Source organism: Limanda limanda, chromosome 18 (genome assembly GCF_963576545.1).
Source record: "Limanda limanda chromosome 18, fLimLim1.1, whole genome shotgun sequence".
Taxonomy (NCBI): domain Eukaryota; kingdom Metazoa; phylum Chordata; class Actinopteri; order Pleuronectiformes; family Pleuronectidae; genus Limanda; species Limanda limanda.
In genome coordinates this window covers 15,527,989-15,546,403 of record NC_083653.1, presented here as the reverse complement: position 1 = coordinate 15,546,403, position 18,415 = coordinate 15,527,989, and the positions used below count along the sequence as shown (strand labels likewise).

The window sequence follows — 18,415 nt, the reverse complement described above, 5'->3', positions numbered from 1 at the left end:
AATGGTAAGGTGTGCTGGGGCAAGGCTCATAACGCCCGGCAGACACCGCAATTAGCCGGCTCTTTACGGGGGGAAAGACGAGGTCCCTGGCCGACCTGAGGGGGGGGAAATCTAGCGGCCAAAAGCAATTTGCAGCCGCCTTCCAATTTCCATGAATGATTCTTTGATTTTAATGATGTAAACAAACACGGGTCTTCAATGGCTTGGACATCGGCGGTAGTTGGACAGGGGACGGTTGGCTGGGTTGCTCAGGAAAGCGAGGAGAGACCCGGCCGTGCCTTCGCTGGCGTTCAGAAGTTGTGACAGGAGATGTTAACATGTTCTCTGTAAAAGAACTCGGTAGCACACAGAAACCACGGGAAGCCAATGTTCTGCTTGGCGACTTTCAGCTTTTGTGGTAGCCTCTGTCAGGCTTGGCCTCAGAAGAAGAGTTGTTTGACAGTGGAAAGTAAAAAATGGTCATCTGGAAATACTACCGTCTACCCATTGTGTGGAAAACATCACAGAGCTCTAAGCCATTGCTTTCCAGCTGTGGGCACAAATTAATACACTGCAATGGCAAGTCAGTGACTCCTTGACCACTGTATTACCTCTAATATTATGAATAGTGGATGGTTGTTTATGGGAGCAAATAAGTGGGGTTACATAAATTGTTCAGGATACATTGATAAATGATTATCAACCTTCATCATAATTCTACGCAACAAACATTTAAATAGATTAACGATTAATTTGATGAAAGTTTAAAATGATAAATTAAAATACTAAAATGTTGTTATTACAGATGCGTTACCTGCCCATATTGTAATTTTTTTCTCTGAAACTAATGTTTTGTTGTTCATTGTGGAACGATGTGCCATGAGGATCTGCTTCTTTCATTCATTTACATTTTGTTCAGGTCTGAAGGGACATTTCAAGAAGTTTTTTCACACCAAGCGTTCAACAAGGTGTTAATTTAATCAGTAAATGTCCTTCCGTGTCACGTCTGGATGAGCATCCTTCTGTGTTCACTTGTATTTCAATTCGACATGTCTGATAATTTATTGAGATGTTTTGTAATGTGTTCATTCTCACGGTATTTGGCAGATTGTGTTTGGAGTCTGGTGTCATGGCGTGACTAAAAAATGTAACCGCGAGACGAGACATGCCCAAGATAGAAAAGCCCATTTCAAAGAACTGACTTGCTTCCGTGTTGTCATGAAGAGAGCTCCAATAAGTGTTCTGAATCAATTACACCAGTAGATGGCAGATCATGAACCTATCTTCTACTGTCACCCAGGCTTAAGATTATTCAGTTTGCATATACATGTGAGGAGTGTGTGTTTACCAGCAGAAAGTCTTGGCCGGGTCCTGGGCGTCTGCATCTCTTGCCGCGCGTGGGGCAGCATGTGGTAGCGCTTGGCTTCGTTGACCAGATCGCGACACGCCTCCGTCGACTTGATCAGCTCCTCGTTGTCCACCACGTTCAGCAGGTAGGACGGGTGGATGAAGGGAAGACGCACCACCGCCAGCAGCTCGGATAAATGCTGAGGAGACCAACAGAGAGATGGAAATTCACGTTTTAGAAAAAAGGCCAGTTGGATGTTGCAGGCAGCAATCAGCGAGTGTGGGAAAAATACAGAGAAAACAAAAGCAAACGCTAATAAAACAGCGTCTGCAGACATCTAAACTAGTTTGGACTGAGTGAATGTGCCAGCAATGATCAAAGAGATTTTACAAGCAAATAGCAGATAAAAACACACTGGATCAGAGTCAGTGAACAAAGACACTAACATCTTCCTCAGAACAGCTGGATTAACTCCCAATCTCATTATAGGATTTTTTTTTCCCCGGTACCCAAATAACCCTTTATTTATTTTTTTAGAGATGATAGGGAAAGCTGCTCATGTAATATCTCATGTGATATTTTATAAAAGCACGGGGCTGTTAGAGTGTGAAAACCTATTTGCAGTGAGACCCTTAGATCCGTTACTGTCAGTGTCAGGCCCTCAAAGCTGCAGTTCAACACCCTGCATGCGTTCTATTTCTGTACTTGTGCAGGAGAAAAGGACCTGGCAAAGCAAGACAAACGAGAAAAATATCCTTCAGAACGCAGATACGCCTTTATCATGTGTGCCTCATTATCGGTGTATTTACTCATTTCATTACATTTCAAAAACAAAGTGAAAGAAACTCGAGAACCTTCTAATTCTTCGATGGAGACGTTGAACTTTGGATAAAGAGATAACAGACATAACATTTGGCAAATGTCTTTCAGCAGGATCTGCTCACCATCCCACTTTTATATGTGCATTTGCTACACCGCAAGAGCCAAAATAAAAAGTCAGGGAATATCGCACCACTTGCACCTTCTGCTTCTGATTATTTCAGAGTGCTATTTGTCTGCAGCAGCTAAATCGAGACCCACTTCTGTTAATATAATGGTTCATGTAACACATTCTAGCCCGGAGACACTACTTGCTAGAGATGTGAACATTGAACAAAAATCAGACACATTTTGACCCGATATAGCTTTAAATTGGCCCCTTTTCTTCTGAGGGAGCTTTAACAGTGAGGAACCTGATAATAATACAAATCTTTGACCATAGCATCATACAATATGTGTGTGTATATATATATTATATACGTCTCCACCTTACTTTGTAAAGATGATGTTTGTTGTAATTTGGTACTATACAACAAATTTGAATTGAATTGAGTATTTGTGTGTGTGCTGGTTTGTTCCACCACTGGGTGTGCATACATATACCATTTATGTATGCTATATCATAAAGGTTTTCAGACACAGGACAGCCTGTTCCCATGGCAACTTTGTCTATAGCTCCTCCTGCTCTCTCTGTGGTTGTGTACATGTGTACGTGTGCTGGTCTCTAACCCCCATGGGAGTCTCATCTGTGTCGACAGTAAAAGCTGCGAACAAGTGTGGACGGAGCGACAGGGAGCTGGACGGAGTCTGACCCCCGCTGACCTTTTTCGGCTCAAAGCAGCGTGACCGAGCGGCGCGAGGGAGAGCGACAGAACAACACACTCGCAGAAAACACATTATTCAGGGGGAGAACAAATGATAAGCTGACACTCTGCCTAAGCATCTCCCTCTCCCACCTGAGGCTTTTTTTCCTCCTCTGGCATGTGTCCCATTTGTTTGCTGCCGGTGTCCCGGGTGCATCGGACCAGAAAGGAGGAAATAAGACAGCAGAAGATAACAGGAGAGGGGACAAAGAGGAGGACAAGAGGGGAAAGGGACAGCAGAGAGGAGAGGACACAGGAAAAGGAGAGCGGTAGCAGGACAAGGAAATTGAAAAGACACGCTAACTGAACTGAAGAGGACTGAAGAGAGGATGGGAGAGAGGATGTGACGGTTCTGCGCCAGTCAAATAAATCTGCTGATGACATTTCCTCTCTGCCAGCGAGCTCGGAGCCAAACGCTCGCCCCTCTCTTTCACGAACGCACACAGCTTACCCAACAGTTTATCAAACAAACAGCTCAATACCCACATAAACAGTGACGGTCGCTCCCAGCGCCTCAGCTCAAACGCTGTGAGAAGGTGAGAGCAAAGCAAGCTGCTTAGCATACAGAGATATTCTTTAGGGAAGAATCACTAGCTCAGGATAAGCTACTGCTTCCAATTAAAGTTCCCCTATAGTGCAAGATTTGACCCAGTAATTACTGAGTCCTGTCACACACAAACCGAGGTGACTTAAGCTCCAGGCTTCCTGCTTTGCTTTTCTATTACAACCTAAACTTCTTCAGGTTTTGCCTCAACCTCACCTACTTGATCCTTATGACGTGTCAGACTAATATTAAAAAGACATATCAGACTTAAGGACTCAACTTTACTGGATTTTAAGGTTGATTTTGGCTCATGAGATTTGCGGGTCACCTGAAAAAGGTCTGTCACTGACCGTCCTGACCCTCAGAGCTAAATTAAAACTGCATATGCTGCAGTTTCAGTCGGGAGGTGAGCTCAGTGCCATGGTATAAATAAATGTGCTCAAACAGCCACTGTTACGTGCAAAATAAAAACTTGCTCCTACTTTCAGCAGTCGGCATTGGAGCGAAGGGCCCTGCACATAAATGTTTCTTTAGGAGTTTGCATGTGTGTAACATGCAGCTCAAAAGGACTGGAGACTCTGAATTACCTGCCACTGTCAGTGTGTCGGTGTATAACTTTGCATCACACAACTAAGAGTGTCCCGGCCTCATTTGCAGTGGATCCTGGGAAAGATATCTGTCTGTATGTGTGTGTGTGGCCCACCACAAATTAACATTTGCAGCCACATATTGATTTTCTACTTCTTTTACTATTAAAATGGGATAAATCTTATTTCACTGCAGAGCTGCACATTGATTTCGCTCTTGTGGACCTTAAATAAATTCATAAAGTTTTCACTATCCCTGTATGTCTCTTTACTGACCCTATCTGAGTGTCTGTCATTCGAGGTGCATTCGTCACTGACCCATTGCAATCGGTAAGCTTATCAAACCGCAACAACCAAACCCCAACACATTACTTCTTCTACACAGCGTGACGCAGTGAAGCTGTACACATTGTCTAGCTATTTATTTTGTTTAGAAGTAAGAAGCCAGTCACCTTCTCCTACAAATAGAATACAATAGTGTGGGTAACACTGCAAGCTGCCTTCAGAATTCAAAGAGTAGGTGAACTCTGAGCAGAACCAGTCAAACAGGTCAAGAGTTCAGGACATGATGGACGGAAGAAGCTGCGTAAGGGCTCCACACACATGTTCTCATTAGCAGTATTGTCTTGGCACACGGTGAAAACTACACCCACATCCATCAGTGCTTGTTCTCACACAAACACACACGTACTACTATCATTGTGAGGACACTGGCTGGCATAATGCAGTCCCTAGCCTGTTACTCTAATTTAAATCACCACAGCTAAATGCCTTACCCTAACCTAAACCCAAATCAAATCCTTAATAGAAGTCCTTACACGTTATAAACCCTCTGGGAAAGTGAGGATCGGCCAAGATGTCCTCACTTTACCGAAATGTCCTATGTGCGATCACACATGTACACTTACAAACACACACACACCCCAAGTTAACTTTCCTTTACCTTAAGATGAAGTAAAAACAAAACAAAAGCATATGTACCATCTGCAAACCTTAGCTACACACAGACCCACATCTGTTGTGTCCTGTCTTCACTTGCCAAACATCTTTGAAAATGGCAGTAAAACTCCCTCAAAGACGCAGCATCTGGTCTCTGGAATCAAAAACTAAGGTAAGGACTACTACATAGAGTGAAAACACCTAAAACACACCCACAAATATGCACATATTTGCACATGGTGAAAACAGAGAGAGACAGATGGACACGCTGCTGCAGTGAGGTCTGTAGCGTGACTGTATCGCGCTGTAATCACGTTTTGGTCGTGGTCATATTTGTTGTTAATCTGGTCCGGTGTCTTTGGTCCAAAGGCTGGTTTGACTGAAAATCTTGTCCAGGAGATTAAGACAAATGTCAAATCACTGAGGCTGACCTCCGATTAAATAAACAAGCATGGATTAAATGGGGGATACCCCCCCCCCCCCCCCCTGTATGTGTGTGTGTGTGTGTGGTGGGTTAATTCCGGGCTCTTTTCCTCCCTCATCTCTCTCTCTCCATGCCTTTCTTTCTGAAAAAAATATACTCTTCCTCTCTAGTTCTAACTCACTCACTATCTCTCCCACTTCTTTTTCACTTTCTGTCTCTCTCTGTCTCTCTCTCTCGCCGCCTCCATTCCTGCTCCTCGCTCTTCCTCCCACACACGCATACATCGGCATGGAAATGAGGGAGAGTTGCACACTTGCTGCTAATATTCAAATCCAAAGTATCGGGCCCCACAGAAAAAAAAAAAAAAAAAGTCTCACTTCGTGCCAGCCATTGAAACTACTCAAGCGGAAATGATTGCAGATATGCTTTACTCAGGGTTCGTGCTTTATCTTTTGAAATACAGTGTTTTTAAGAGAAAACCAAGAACATTTGCTTGTCGCTCTGATGCTGCTACAGACAGTTATGCTTTCCATATCCTCCTCTTCTTTCTGCTGGGAGGATTTTGAGCTACTTCGTCTTTTATTTGTATTTGTATGATTTCGTTTGCTGGCATTGAGGACAGGGAATTCACTTATGGATGCTAAATGGACAGCCATTAGCAGCGGCAGCCCCTTTTCTAATCACAAGCTTTCATGCAAATCAAATTTAGGTCAGTTAACCAGCAGCGGTTATACAGCCTTCATACAGTGGGGGTCAGGTGCACGGGGGGACTGGTCAGGTTCATCCCTGTTATGGTTTTTAATCACTGTAATTACCATGTTTTCTTTTAAATTGCTTGCCACTGACAAAATATACTTAAATCATGTATTTTGGGGGAGGAGTAATTTCATATTTGCTCTGCAAAGCTTTTAAATGGCTCTTTATTTGTCTGTGCAAATACTACAAATCAGTTTAATGGATATGGCAGTGAAAAGCAGTCTGCTGTAACAGGTAAGCTTGTTAGCCGTGCTAGCAGCATGTTCTGAAGACGATGGTCTGTCAGTCGGACCGACTCAATAACGTTGGTCAAAGCTCACGGATTTTCAGGGTCTCAGAGGATAAATCCTATTGACTCCATCGAGCAGCATCAGGATGTCCAATTTTCACTTTGTATAATAATTTGGTTCATTACTGATCACCCACAAAACAAATGACATTTCTATTAGCTTCAACTGTACTATGTGTTTAGTGCTAACTTATACAGGTTAGCAAGCAAACATGCTTATCTACGATGGTGAACATGGTCGACATTATACCTGATGAACATCAGCATGCAAGCAGGCCAAGGCTAGCATTTAGGTAACAATAACAATATGACAATTCCCAAAAGGTAAGTCAAAACATCTCGATTGGCCCCGGTGGCTGACTGCAGTATAACTCATAAACCCTGTTCCCTCCATGTTAGCAGATGGGACATGGAGCAAAGTAATAAAATCAAAGTTCAAGTCGAATACATTTCCCGAAAGATGGTTTCTGCCATTTTAGGTAGGCTACTTATCATGCTGAACAAGCACAGCTGTACCACTCCATCAATACTGTGCAAATGTCACCAGCACAACATGGCAGGGACCAAAACTTCATTTTGTTTTTTGTGATCACATTTTAATTTTATCGACAAAAATATGAAATCACCAACAGGTACACTTACACAACCTATAAAATAATATAATAATAATAATAATAATAATCATAAATATTTAAAAAGGACATTTTGCCCCATGTTTGTTAAGTTGAAGGATGAGAAACATCATCATTGGCCTCCAGTAAGTGTAGCTTCATGGAACAGACATATCCTTGAAAGCCTCTACAGAAAGTGCAGCTGAAGAATGTTTTTGAAGGGTGAAGTAATTATTAAGTATTCTGGTCTTATGGAGGCAGAGAAAATGTCCTTCTTTAGAAAAGATCATCACTCTGCACAATGACATTAATATCATACAACAAACTCTAAATGGTTTAGCCCTTTCATTCTTCCATCTCTTCTTCCTGTCTCACCCTTTCTTTTTAGCTCAAAAGCCAAACTGCCAAAATTCTTTCACCCGTGTGTGGATTAAATCTCCTCTTTTGGAGGCAGATAAACTCATGGGATTACAATAATATTTCCAACATGCAACTGAGGCTTACTTCTTCAGTAAGTGAAATTACTCCAGTCTTGTGCTTTATGCGTATAAGTCAAGATTTCTTACATCTCTGATACTGAGCCGAAGGCAGGTTTTGCTGTATCTGAAAAGCTAATCCGAAAGGTAAGTAACAGAAGTGATATTTAAACAGAGAGCGAAACCTTCCTCAGGTGTTATGTCTGGTAAATATGGATGGAAGCGAAGGCATGGAGGCTTTTACCATCCTCTCCGGAAGCACCCGTGAGTGAGGAGTGCATGCCTCTGGTGCACGCCATTATGAATGCTGTGCTAAAAGGGTTAGATTGTTATTTTGTCTACGTGTGACATGAACCAGGTAAATGAGAATACTCACTAAACCCAGGCTAATGAGTGACGTGCGTGCACTCAGCACACAAGAGCGGGCTGAATACATCTGACTCCCATTTTCTTTCCCTTCCCAACGAGCTCTCAAGCAGCCACTCACTCATGCACCGGCACGCAGAGGGAGTGCGAGCGCCGTCTCACCAGGCGAATGGTGTGACCTGTCATTTTCATCTTCTCGCCCACTCATCCAAGCGATCTGTGTATACTCTTAACATGTAATGGATTCAAATCATAAAAGCTACAGCGCAGATGGAGAGATACAGAGCCTATTGTGCATTAAAAAAAAGTACAGGTTGTGATCTTTTCTCATACTTAATAAAAAGCATATGGGAAGTTTCTGCAGGAGCTTGACGACATATGGAGATGCTACTTTGAAGCTGTTCCGCCAAAACACACTTTTTCCCCCCTCTTCCGTTCTCCTTGGAGTTTTTAATGACAAGTCCATATGTTTATCAGCTTGTACTCTGAAATGCATCCCATATAACACCTTGTGACTTCCTCTCTCGACCAAGTGCACAAACACACCATGTCGACACCCTCAGCGGTAGCAGATGCACATGCTCTGCAGACCCGGTCAGATTGCCTCTACTGCTAAACTCCCAGGGAAAATTATGCCGCACAGCCGAACAAAACATCACCCTTTTCTTATTCTTACACACACTCACACACATTCAGGCAGGCAGGATGTCCACGGATCAGAATGGGTTGAAAGGCAGGAAGGCAGGGATAATGTGTCTAACTGGGAGCCTCTCAAACCTGTCAGAGGAAGCAGAGAAACCGCCAGGAGGCCGCCATCCGCTAACACAGATGACAAATGTCCACAGTGCATTTCCCATTCCGCTACTGTCAGCGAAGACTAACGCCTCTTAGTGTGTGTGTGTGTGTGTGACATTCAGTGCCACAGCGGCATCAAATAAATGACACATGGATTGTCGTATCTATTTGCTTTGCTTTGAGTGGATAGGAGTGTGTGTCTGCTTTAGTGTGAAAAATGGACGACCTGCTGCTTAAAACACAGCATTGAATGTCCCCCCCAAAAAAACACACATACACACTCTCTCACTCACTCTCTGATTCCCACGTGTGTGTTCAATAGGGCGTGTGCCCATGTTTAGCCTCACGTCGCTAACAAACCCACTCAGCTGAAATGACCACGGCTCAGTGTCCTTTTTGAGCCAGCGCAGGTTTTTCTGTGTGAAAACACATGCTCGTGCTTTTTGTTTCCTGGTAACACATTATGGATGAGTAAAATATGCTCTCGCAAATGGCACTTCATTTGGGTTCAAGAGATGCTTTGCTGTAGACGTTTTTTTTGTTTGTATTTTTTGCGCTTGCATGACTGTGACTGCGCATCAGCCAGAGGGATGGATGGAGGGATGGATGGATGGGGGATGGAGGGAGACGTAGCGAACGACAGCCGCTGACTGCTGCCCTGAGCGACCACTGACAGGTGCAGCGTGTTCTCCTCTGAGCCTTATTTCAGCGTGATTTCATCCAGAGAGGAAGAAACAAAAACGTTGCTTCGCTCTTTTAATTCAAAAATATATTTGTAGGAAAGAGCTCTTGCTGTAACATAAAACTTTCTGGCTTGTTTGTCAACTCCCTGAATCGTAAACTCTGTATTTTGCCCTCTGATAAGTATATTTTTATTATTCCTCATGAATCTTGGGAGAACTGAAGATTGCTTCCTTTCAAAAGACTGTGTAATTTGTTTGTTCTCCATGCTCCGTATCGCTCGTGCAACTCTGTTGTGTTTTTAAGAGAACTCAGAGGAAATGAGATGCCTTCGACTTGCTCTGGATATGCAGCCGCCAGGGTTGAGCAGCTGTGGTTCAACTGGCTGCACACATCAGGACTGAGTGCGCTCTGGGACGACAAAGGACACAGATGAGAACGGAGGTCTGGGGCCCACTGGCTTGCATCAGATCCCGTCCACTCTATAATACACAAGTAGTGCTCGCGCTGATGTACAAGTGAGTCCCACTCTTGTGTGAACGTTTGAGTACAGCATGCTCGTGTCCTAGTGTGTGTGTGTGTGTGTGTGTGTGTGTGTGTGTGTGTGTGTGTGTGTGTGTGTGTGTGTGTGTGTGTCTTAGAGAGAAAGAGATAAAGTGAAAAGGAGGCAGAGAAGCAGAAGGAAAAGCGACGACTGCTCCCTGCATCAATCTCCATTGCCGGGCTGTGTCCCGTCCAGAGCGGCGTATTTGTCACAGTTCATGCTGGCGGTGGCCTGCGCCGCATTCATCCCCACTCAACACTTTCTCTTTCCTCTTCAAAGATGATTGTTTTGACATGAAGCTCCTCATCTCAGGAAGAAAAAAAAACAATTAACCTTTTTTTACAGGGGCGTGCGATCAGGAAAAGTGTCTGTTTTGAAAGTTGAGCTTAAAAAGAGAATCGCTAAATTCAAAGTGAAAGGGTCATTCCTAGTTTTGAAGGTAAATGAATCGTAAAACAGCGATACTCAGTTTATATCCCTCAACAGCCTCAAAGCATTTTTTTGTCCTTTGATAATTTTTGCACTCTAACTACATAATGATAGCATCATTTGTTCTGGGAAAATGATTTTCTTCTTCTTAATGAGTATTGGAGGGGAAATAAAAGAATCACATCACCATAATAGCAGAATGAATTGTACAAAACTCCCCAAATTCATAACTAGAAAACCGTAACAGTATGAAATAAAACCTTTAACTGCATTAATTGGGCTTGGGAGCCGGAAATGTAAGGGCAGGCCAGTGTTATTTCTGACGAGTGGACAGTGGGTCCTTGCTAATGGCAGCGGTGGCCTTTTTTATCATGAAAATACACCATTAACTCTCCTTTTTAGATGTTCCATTAGCTGGCCACTTTCCAAAGAGCCAATTAATCTGCCTCTTTTGTCAGGTTAAGTCACCTGGCAAGATAGGATCCTTTATGAAATATGTTGAAATCAGGCGTAATGGAGGTCCTATTCAGGGATTTGGCAGAGACGGGGCCTGTTATAATTGGAGCCGTGTGTCTGGGAGGTGTCTCCGACAAAGGACGGGGAGAAATGAAGGACAGGTCGCTCTGTGTCAGCACCTTCAGAGAGAAAACACCACGCAGGGAACTCTTTATACAGGCTCTTGTTTATGTGACTTATGGGAGCAGTGTGCTGAAAATTCAGGGAGGAGTGTGATTTAGTCTCAAATGTACAAAGCAACAGTATCTCTGTGTTTAGAGGTTATATCTGCATCAATCTTGGAGCCCATTGGCTGTTGTCTGATGACGAATGAGCCTTTACGGGCAACAGAAAATGTTTTGGGGAGTTACGGCTGCAGGCACCGCAACCTTCTCCTTTCAGCTTTTAACTTGTTAGTCTTAGTTATGATCCTTTTGGTATACGACCTGATTGGAGTCGGACTCAACCACAAGATTTTTCGACATATTAAACAAACAAACAGCAACACTTTGTGCAGGTGTTTCAGGTCCAGGCAAAATTAAGGCAAAGTTCTGTGAAAAGCTTTCTGCATATAAATGGAAATAAAATAAAAAGGTCACGCATGTTCCACCTCTTTTGGTCTCAACTGTGATCGGTCAAACTAGAATCCAGAAGCCTTCTCCCCCCAAAATCGGATCCTTTGCAAACAGATTCTGCATATTCACGAGCACAATGTGTCTATAGATAGATATGTGTACATTATATATGTATATATATAAATAATTTATTCTAGGGCTGCATTATTGAATGATGTGTTTATCTGTCTAATCTTCCCCTCTTTTTTTTTTTTTAAGTAATAAAAAACTGTGAGAGATTCCCCTCAGCATTTTCCCATTTTTCTCTCAAATATGGAAACAGATGTATACAGATGCTTGCAGGGCAGCCCACCTTCAATGATATTCAATCAAAAAAAAACAAAAACTGTAACGGCTGTCCTCTTTCATTCAGTGACTTTGTGTCTCCTAGCAAACCATTATCAACACTCCAATGCTCTTCCTCTGTCTCTGAGCGATGTCCGGGCCCCGTTTCCTGGTGCCATTGGATGTTAGTGACAGCATACCGGAGAGAGAAAATTGCATATTATTTACCCAGCGCCTTCAATATGCCACTTTTCCACTCTGTAGCCTGCAGCTTACAACCCACAGCGCATGCACAGACACACAAACGCACAAAGACCCACATAAACACACACGCTCCGACGAATGAAAACGCATACAAACTTAGCTCAAGGGTTCGAGCTTTTCCCCCCCCGTGTTGCCTGAGCTCCTCGGCAGCGCTGTGACATTCTGCCCTGACATGTCATTAAAAAGTGTCACAGTTTCTGGGGGAGTGATTTCCGCTGCTCTCTGCCTCCGAACGGGCAGATGGGACGGAGGCGAGGGAGCATGGGAGTGATGAGCTGGTGGCGGGCCATGCATGTAAAGTCAGCCCTTAGGATCGCGTGACCTTCTCCTGTGGCATGAGGGAAGCAGTCTTTTCTCTCCCTGCCCTCCTCCTCTCCTGCTCCCTCTGCCGGAACCGGGCCCTGCTAGTTGTTTCTTCGGTCTTTCTTCCCGGTCACACATGGGCAGGAGGAGTTGAGCTTGACCGAGAGCTCAATCGCATCTCCGCTCCCTGGATGTCATGCCTCTGCGCAGAAGCACAAACCACTGGATATCAGATTAGAACCCAGTGGCTCTTTCTCTCCAGTCCACTTTTCTTCATTTCTCGCCACCGCTTTTCTCTTCTCTCAATCACTCCACGGCTATTTCGGTCTTTCTGTCTCGCTCTGCTTCTTTCTCTCGCTCCGACTCTCTTCCCACCCCTCCTTCTTCTCCTCCTGCTCTCTCCCTCTCTTTGGAGACGGGGTGACTCGGTGTCTCTTCTCAGGAACCAGTGCGGCGGGTTGTTCAGACAACCGGGAAAATGTTCCATTTCTTTTTTTTCTCTACTCCATCAGAGTAACTCACCTCTGCACCTCTCCATTAGAGTGTGTGATTGCGGGAGTCCACTGAACTGAGCTGGCTGGAGGCTTTTTTCCCCCCCACACGGATGACGGGGATCGTATGTTCGCCTGAAAGCTGCGCACCCGGCCTTCTCGTGGCTCCATGTGACTTTGCAGGGCCACCGAGTCAAATTTTCCCATCAGTCACCACACACAGTCCAATTTTAGTGGATTCGTCGGGAGGAGAGATTGATACCCATGTCAAACAAGCCCTGTATATTGTTTCTCTCTTATTTAAAAGCTGCATTGGGACATGCACTGATCTCCAGGCCAACCCCCCTAGTAAAAACACGATGTGAGAACACAGATTCTCCAGAGGATTTACGGTGAGCAGGTGGGTGCACTGAAGCCATTTCTAACACACGACAGATGCAATGGTGAAAAACAACGACAATACAAATGTGTCAGGATGAAAAAGAGGAGTCATACAAGCAGGAAACGCAGATGAAGATTTGAGAGGTTTTGATACCGGCCAGTTCTGATGTTGATGTGCTGTGATCTAAGTGGAATTTACACGTTACTTCCTGTCTTCTGCAAACTCCAGAGAAAGTTGTGATACAATTTCGAGACATTCGGAGTTCATGTCTGAAAATGGCTTAGTGAATAACCCCCTTTATCTTATTTCTGACAAGCATCGCCGTCAGCTTTCAGCCGTTTGTTCTTCGGCTTTGTCCGACACTTAATACCTGCCAGATGGATTTCACTATAATCTCAAAGGATAAACGCTAAATGTTTAATCCGAAAGGTGAAAAATTCAAATATTGACGGATGTACCACATAAAAGTTGGTGCCGATAAAGTAACATTGATTGCCGAGGTCTGCGCCGAACCTGATTCCGCTGATATAAGGCTGCGTCCCTCGCTTGCTGCTTGACGAGAAGACATTACTCTGACTGAGTGACTCTTACAGTGATGGACTGGTTTAATTTATCTGATAATAATCTCACCTCCATTTTTAAACAGCTATAAAATACTTAAAAAATCGTCAGTTTCAAATTCATGGGGTTTTGTGACTGAATCCATAAAAGATCATGAGGACCCGAGGCTTTCGCCCGCCAGATGGATATCCGTCTGCAGTGCTGCGTCTGTTTACCTTTTCATAAATGCTGGCTGGAGTTGAAGCTCCGACCTTGAGGCTTATTGATTCCACATTTCTTTAAAATTCTACCTGCTGAATGTGTCAATACCTATCTCGGCGATATGACCTTAGATCATGATTAACAGTCAGCAGGAGTACAATTAAACACCAGTGAGGTGGACAGAAGAATAAAGGTGGCTGTGTCTTTTTGTTGGTTATTTTTTGTCTCACTAACAAATGAAGTGAAACTAAGAATAGAGCACATTCTGTTGGCAAAGCACTCCTGGGATTATTATCAACCACTGCTGCGTTAGGCTGCATCCGAAACACAAAGCTGATGAACACTACCTACGATACAGTGAGGAGTAACTCCTCTTGTTTCTCATGTTGTGCAGTTCTCGGGGGCCGACAGCGAGGGTCGATGCACCACCTACAGTATCTGTACTGTCAGTGGTAACAAGGGCTTTATCGTACTTCTTTATCCCATAATACACCTGCAGTGTGTGCTCAGACAATTCACAAACACACCCATCACTCTTCCTTTATTACCTGCGATCTGGAGTTGGGGTCTTGTTTGATCCATCTGACGATCGTCTCATAAACCAGCTCCTCCGCCTTTGTGTTGAGACTGTCATTGGATAGATAGGCCACCAGGTCCTCCTTGGAAACACTCAGAATCTCCTCCTGTCCTGCAACCTGACGGGTGGTGGAAGACAAAATCACAAGTCAGTTAAATTGCATTGTCTCATTTACTACATTCAGTGTCTGTGGCAGGCTGCCATATTGTAATTTGTCCCGCCACAGTTTCATAATGCCCCAAAATATTTTAAAAACTTTTCTCCCAAGAGCTATCAAGTGCTATGGTCCATAATGTTTTTACCATCCACGCAGACAGTCAAACCTTATAGTTTGAGCTACAGTTGTAGCATGCAATGCAGTTTTTCTTTCATTACAGAACTTATCTATCCCTGGTAATTAGTGTCAGTACCCATCACTCAGAATCTGTTTTGCGCGTGATTGTGACTTCCCTGTGTGTGTATGTACACATTTTTGTGCATGCACATTCAACCTTGTTATCACCACAGATTTAATTACTTCTTAGGGAAATGCTGACTTCAATAATGGGATTTCTGATATTTCCTCGTTTCCCTACTGCTGTGATTTTCTTTCACGGACCGTCGTCTTTCTATTCTCGAGTTGATTACTGCCAATCAAAGCTCAGTTTTGCTGCTTTGATTTGAAAGATTACAAGAGTTAAAGAATCAGTTCTTCATTTTCAGAAGTATGCCAATTATCTGTATTTCCAAGAGTTTGCTTGGAAGATCCGTGCCAATGTTCAGTAAGCAGCCGTATATCTAACTTATCCCTTTGTACAAAAGCAGAAATGTAACAAAGGGCAAAGAGAGATTTATGTGTTGCATTTACAGGTTTACTAATTCACCACTCTGTCTACAGAGAGAGAAATCAATTCAGATTTGTTTCTTCTTGCTCTATAGATCGCTTTATAACTCCAGAGTGCTGTGGAACAATTTTCTGTCCTACGTGGTTTCATGTTATTAAAATTCCTCGTCAGCTGCAGGCAAATCTCTTTGCATTGTCTCTGTGTGTTTTGTGTCTTTGTGTATATTCTTTTCATCAGCCCATCTAACAGTGGCATGGCAACAAGTGAAAAGTGCAGTTAGTCGCACACAGTACATTACATTGTGCTTTTACAGTAAATTACCTTGTATCTGGTGAAAGCTTTTACCCAAGCGAAGCCTTTTAATTTAGCTATTGAACAAACAGATCCATACATTTGCAAGATTTAATTTAAAATATGCAACATCAAATGTGCTTAATCAATGTTATATGTTACTGATTAGTTTAGTGGTGTAGAAAATAATGTTCAAGCAAAACAAGTAATTTTTATTTTTATATCTCAATAATGGTGAAGACTTTCTAATCATTACCTCCAACAAACACAACATTGTCTGTTTGTTCAGTGGTTCTTTTGTTTAGGTTTGTTTGTTGTTTGTAAGCAGCAATACGCAAAAACTAGCATTTTTGGTGCAAATCCAGAAATTCAAATTTCTAAGTTTATGTTATTTATGTCTTTCTTATTCCTAATCACAAACGGTAAATGGTATTTTCATCTGACACAGTATTCTCTACAATCTTTAGTCTTATTCTCTACACTATGTGTTAGTGCTGACACTTCAGTGCAGGTCCAAGGACAGAAGAAGAGGAGACCATCTGAAGATCTTGCCTTTACTCAGCTCAGTTTCCCATCATGTGACGAGTCCATCGGCATGTTCCAAATTAAATCTCAGAAGGATCAGTGTTGACTTTGCTCTTTTTTCAACACAAATTCCCTCCCTATCAGATTTCGACATTGCAGTTTTCGATTTTTCATTTCATTCTTTCATTCATGGACCTTGATTAAAAAAATCCAGTATATTTAGACAACTGATATTTATAATTTGGTGCAGTTTGATTGAATTCTACCTACTGACAGAGGTACTTGCTCTACTGAGTGCCATTCTAAGTTTCTAATAGTCTTACTCACTCTTAATTTATTTAAACTTCAACTTTGTTCAACAGGAAAAAAACATGAAATAATGAATCTCCACGTACCTCAGGGAAGTTCTGCAGTGCAAAAGCTTTGGCCATGTTGTGGAGCTCCGTGCAACTCATGGCTTCGGCCATGGCCAGCACTCCGAGACAGTTGGCTGCAGTCAACTGTTTCTCTGAAGTCGATGAACAAGGTCCAAGAGACAGAAAGAAAGACCGAGGGGACAGACAAAGCAAAACATGAAAAATCAAGAGACATAGGCAGATTGATTAAGACGGGTGAAAAAACACATCATTCTGACATCCATAAAAAGATCACAGACAGAAAGCTACAGGGACAGAAAGAGTGACTGCTGGTGGGGCAGAGCCGTAGCCTATCGGGGGGGTGTATCTGCCTGAGACTAAAGGGGAACAAGTATAATAACTCCAAAAAGCTCCGGGGACAAACAACAAGGGGAATCGATCGCTCCTAGCCCAGGCAAGGGGCTGGATGGCAAGGGGCGGGATTTGGGATTAGTGGGGCCACTTTAAATAAGTCCTGTCAGATCTTGGGGTATACTAAAAACACACACACACACACACACACACACACACGCACACAAACATACACACACGCACACACACACATTGGCTGTGTAGTTTCATAGTAAAAATGAAACTACCCGCGTGGCCAGGCCGGTGGGGAGAATGCTTATGCAACCGACTGTGATTTCTTGTAAGGATGCTGCTTTTTGCGGTTGTGTGTCTGTTATTTTAGTTTTTTTACGCACATCGCCATTCATCACAGGAAAATGTGATGGTTCTCTACCACCCACACACACATTAACTCACAGATCGACTGGGTCAGTGGCCACTAAAAGAGGCCTGATTAAACAATAGCCATCAGAGCGGAAGCGACGCCAGGTCTTTTATCACTGAAGACAGAGTCTTAGAGTCTTTCCTAAACTAATATCAGCCAATAAAGGTCACCTAACATCTGCAGGATCACAACTAAACAAAGGCCAAAGCGGAGAACAAATAAACGCTGGTTTCACGCTGCATCAGAGTCGGGGGTGGAGGAGGTTAGTGGCAAAACAAAGGGCTGTTTGAAAATGTCCCTCTGAAATGCCATTTGTGGATATGAAGAGTTATTACACCGTGTGTGTGCACGCTTGTATACGCGCTTTATGTTGCATATTCCTTTCATCACTTTCTTCAATGCAACGCAGCAGAGTTTGCAATTGAATTAGCCGGATAGAAGCGCGACTCCACTCAGATGTACGGAGATGCAGGGCATGTAAAATAAATATTAGGTAGAGCCACTAAAAATATGTGCAAAGCTTCTCATCGCGGTAATAAGAGTTGAAGTGTGGAGCATGGCGCCAATTCACCTCCAGATAATAGATAATAAAAAGCAATCACGGTTCCTCACTGAGCAGCGGTCACACAATAAGTGACAGTTTGCGTTCGTTTGAATCTGAGGTTGTGTGAAAAAAGTAGGTCACGGAGATGTTTGCTATTTCTTCTGTGTGTATTTGTTACAAACTTCAATAATTTCTGACACCGTATCAATTTCTCTGCTCAAGGACGCACGCCGGCGCCCGTATCTCTCTCTCGTTCTACTGCACCGAAATGTCATGTGTCTTGTCGAGAAAGAATGGATTGACGTCTCCCTGGCGATGAAGTCTACTAATGGTTTCCCTGTTTTCCATGTTTCTATTCTTTTTTTAGGTTCCCAAATCGAGAAAAACAAATCAATAACGTGGACTGCTGCTTTTCTTTTACTTTCTTTTCACTCCTTTTCTTGTCGCTGACCTTTTTCGCCGACATGCACTTCCATT

General features: G+C 43.2%; 1 protein-coding gene across 1 annotated transcript in view; it reads right to left on the bottom strand.

Annotated features, from left to right (window-relative positions):
- LOC133024636 (kelch-like protein 29) overlaps positions 1–18,415 on the bottom strand; it is a 152,577-nt gene that overhangs the window by 59,743 nt on the left and 74,419 nt on the right. Inside the window, exons 6-8 of the mRNA XM_061091797.1 lie at positions 16,659–16,771; positions 14,595–14,741; positions 1,328–1,526 (exon numbers count right to left, since the gene is read on the bottom strand). Of these exons, the coding sequence (XP_060947780.1) occupies positions 1,328–1,526; positions 14,595–14,741; positions 16,659–16,771 (459 nt within the window). The remainder of the gene's footprint in view (positions 1–1,327; positions 1,527–14,594; positions 14,742–16,658; positions 16,772–18,415) is intronic.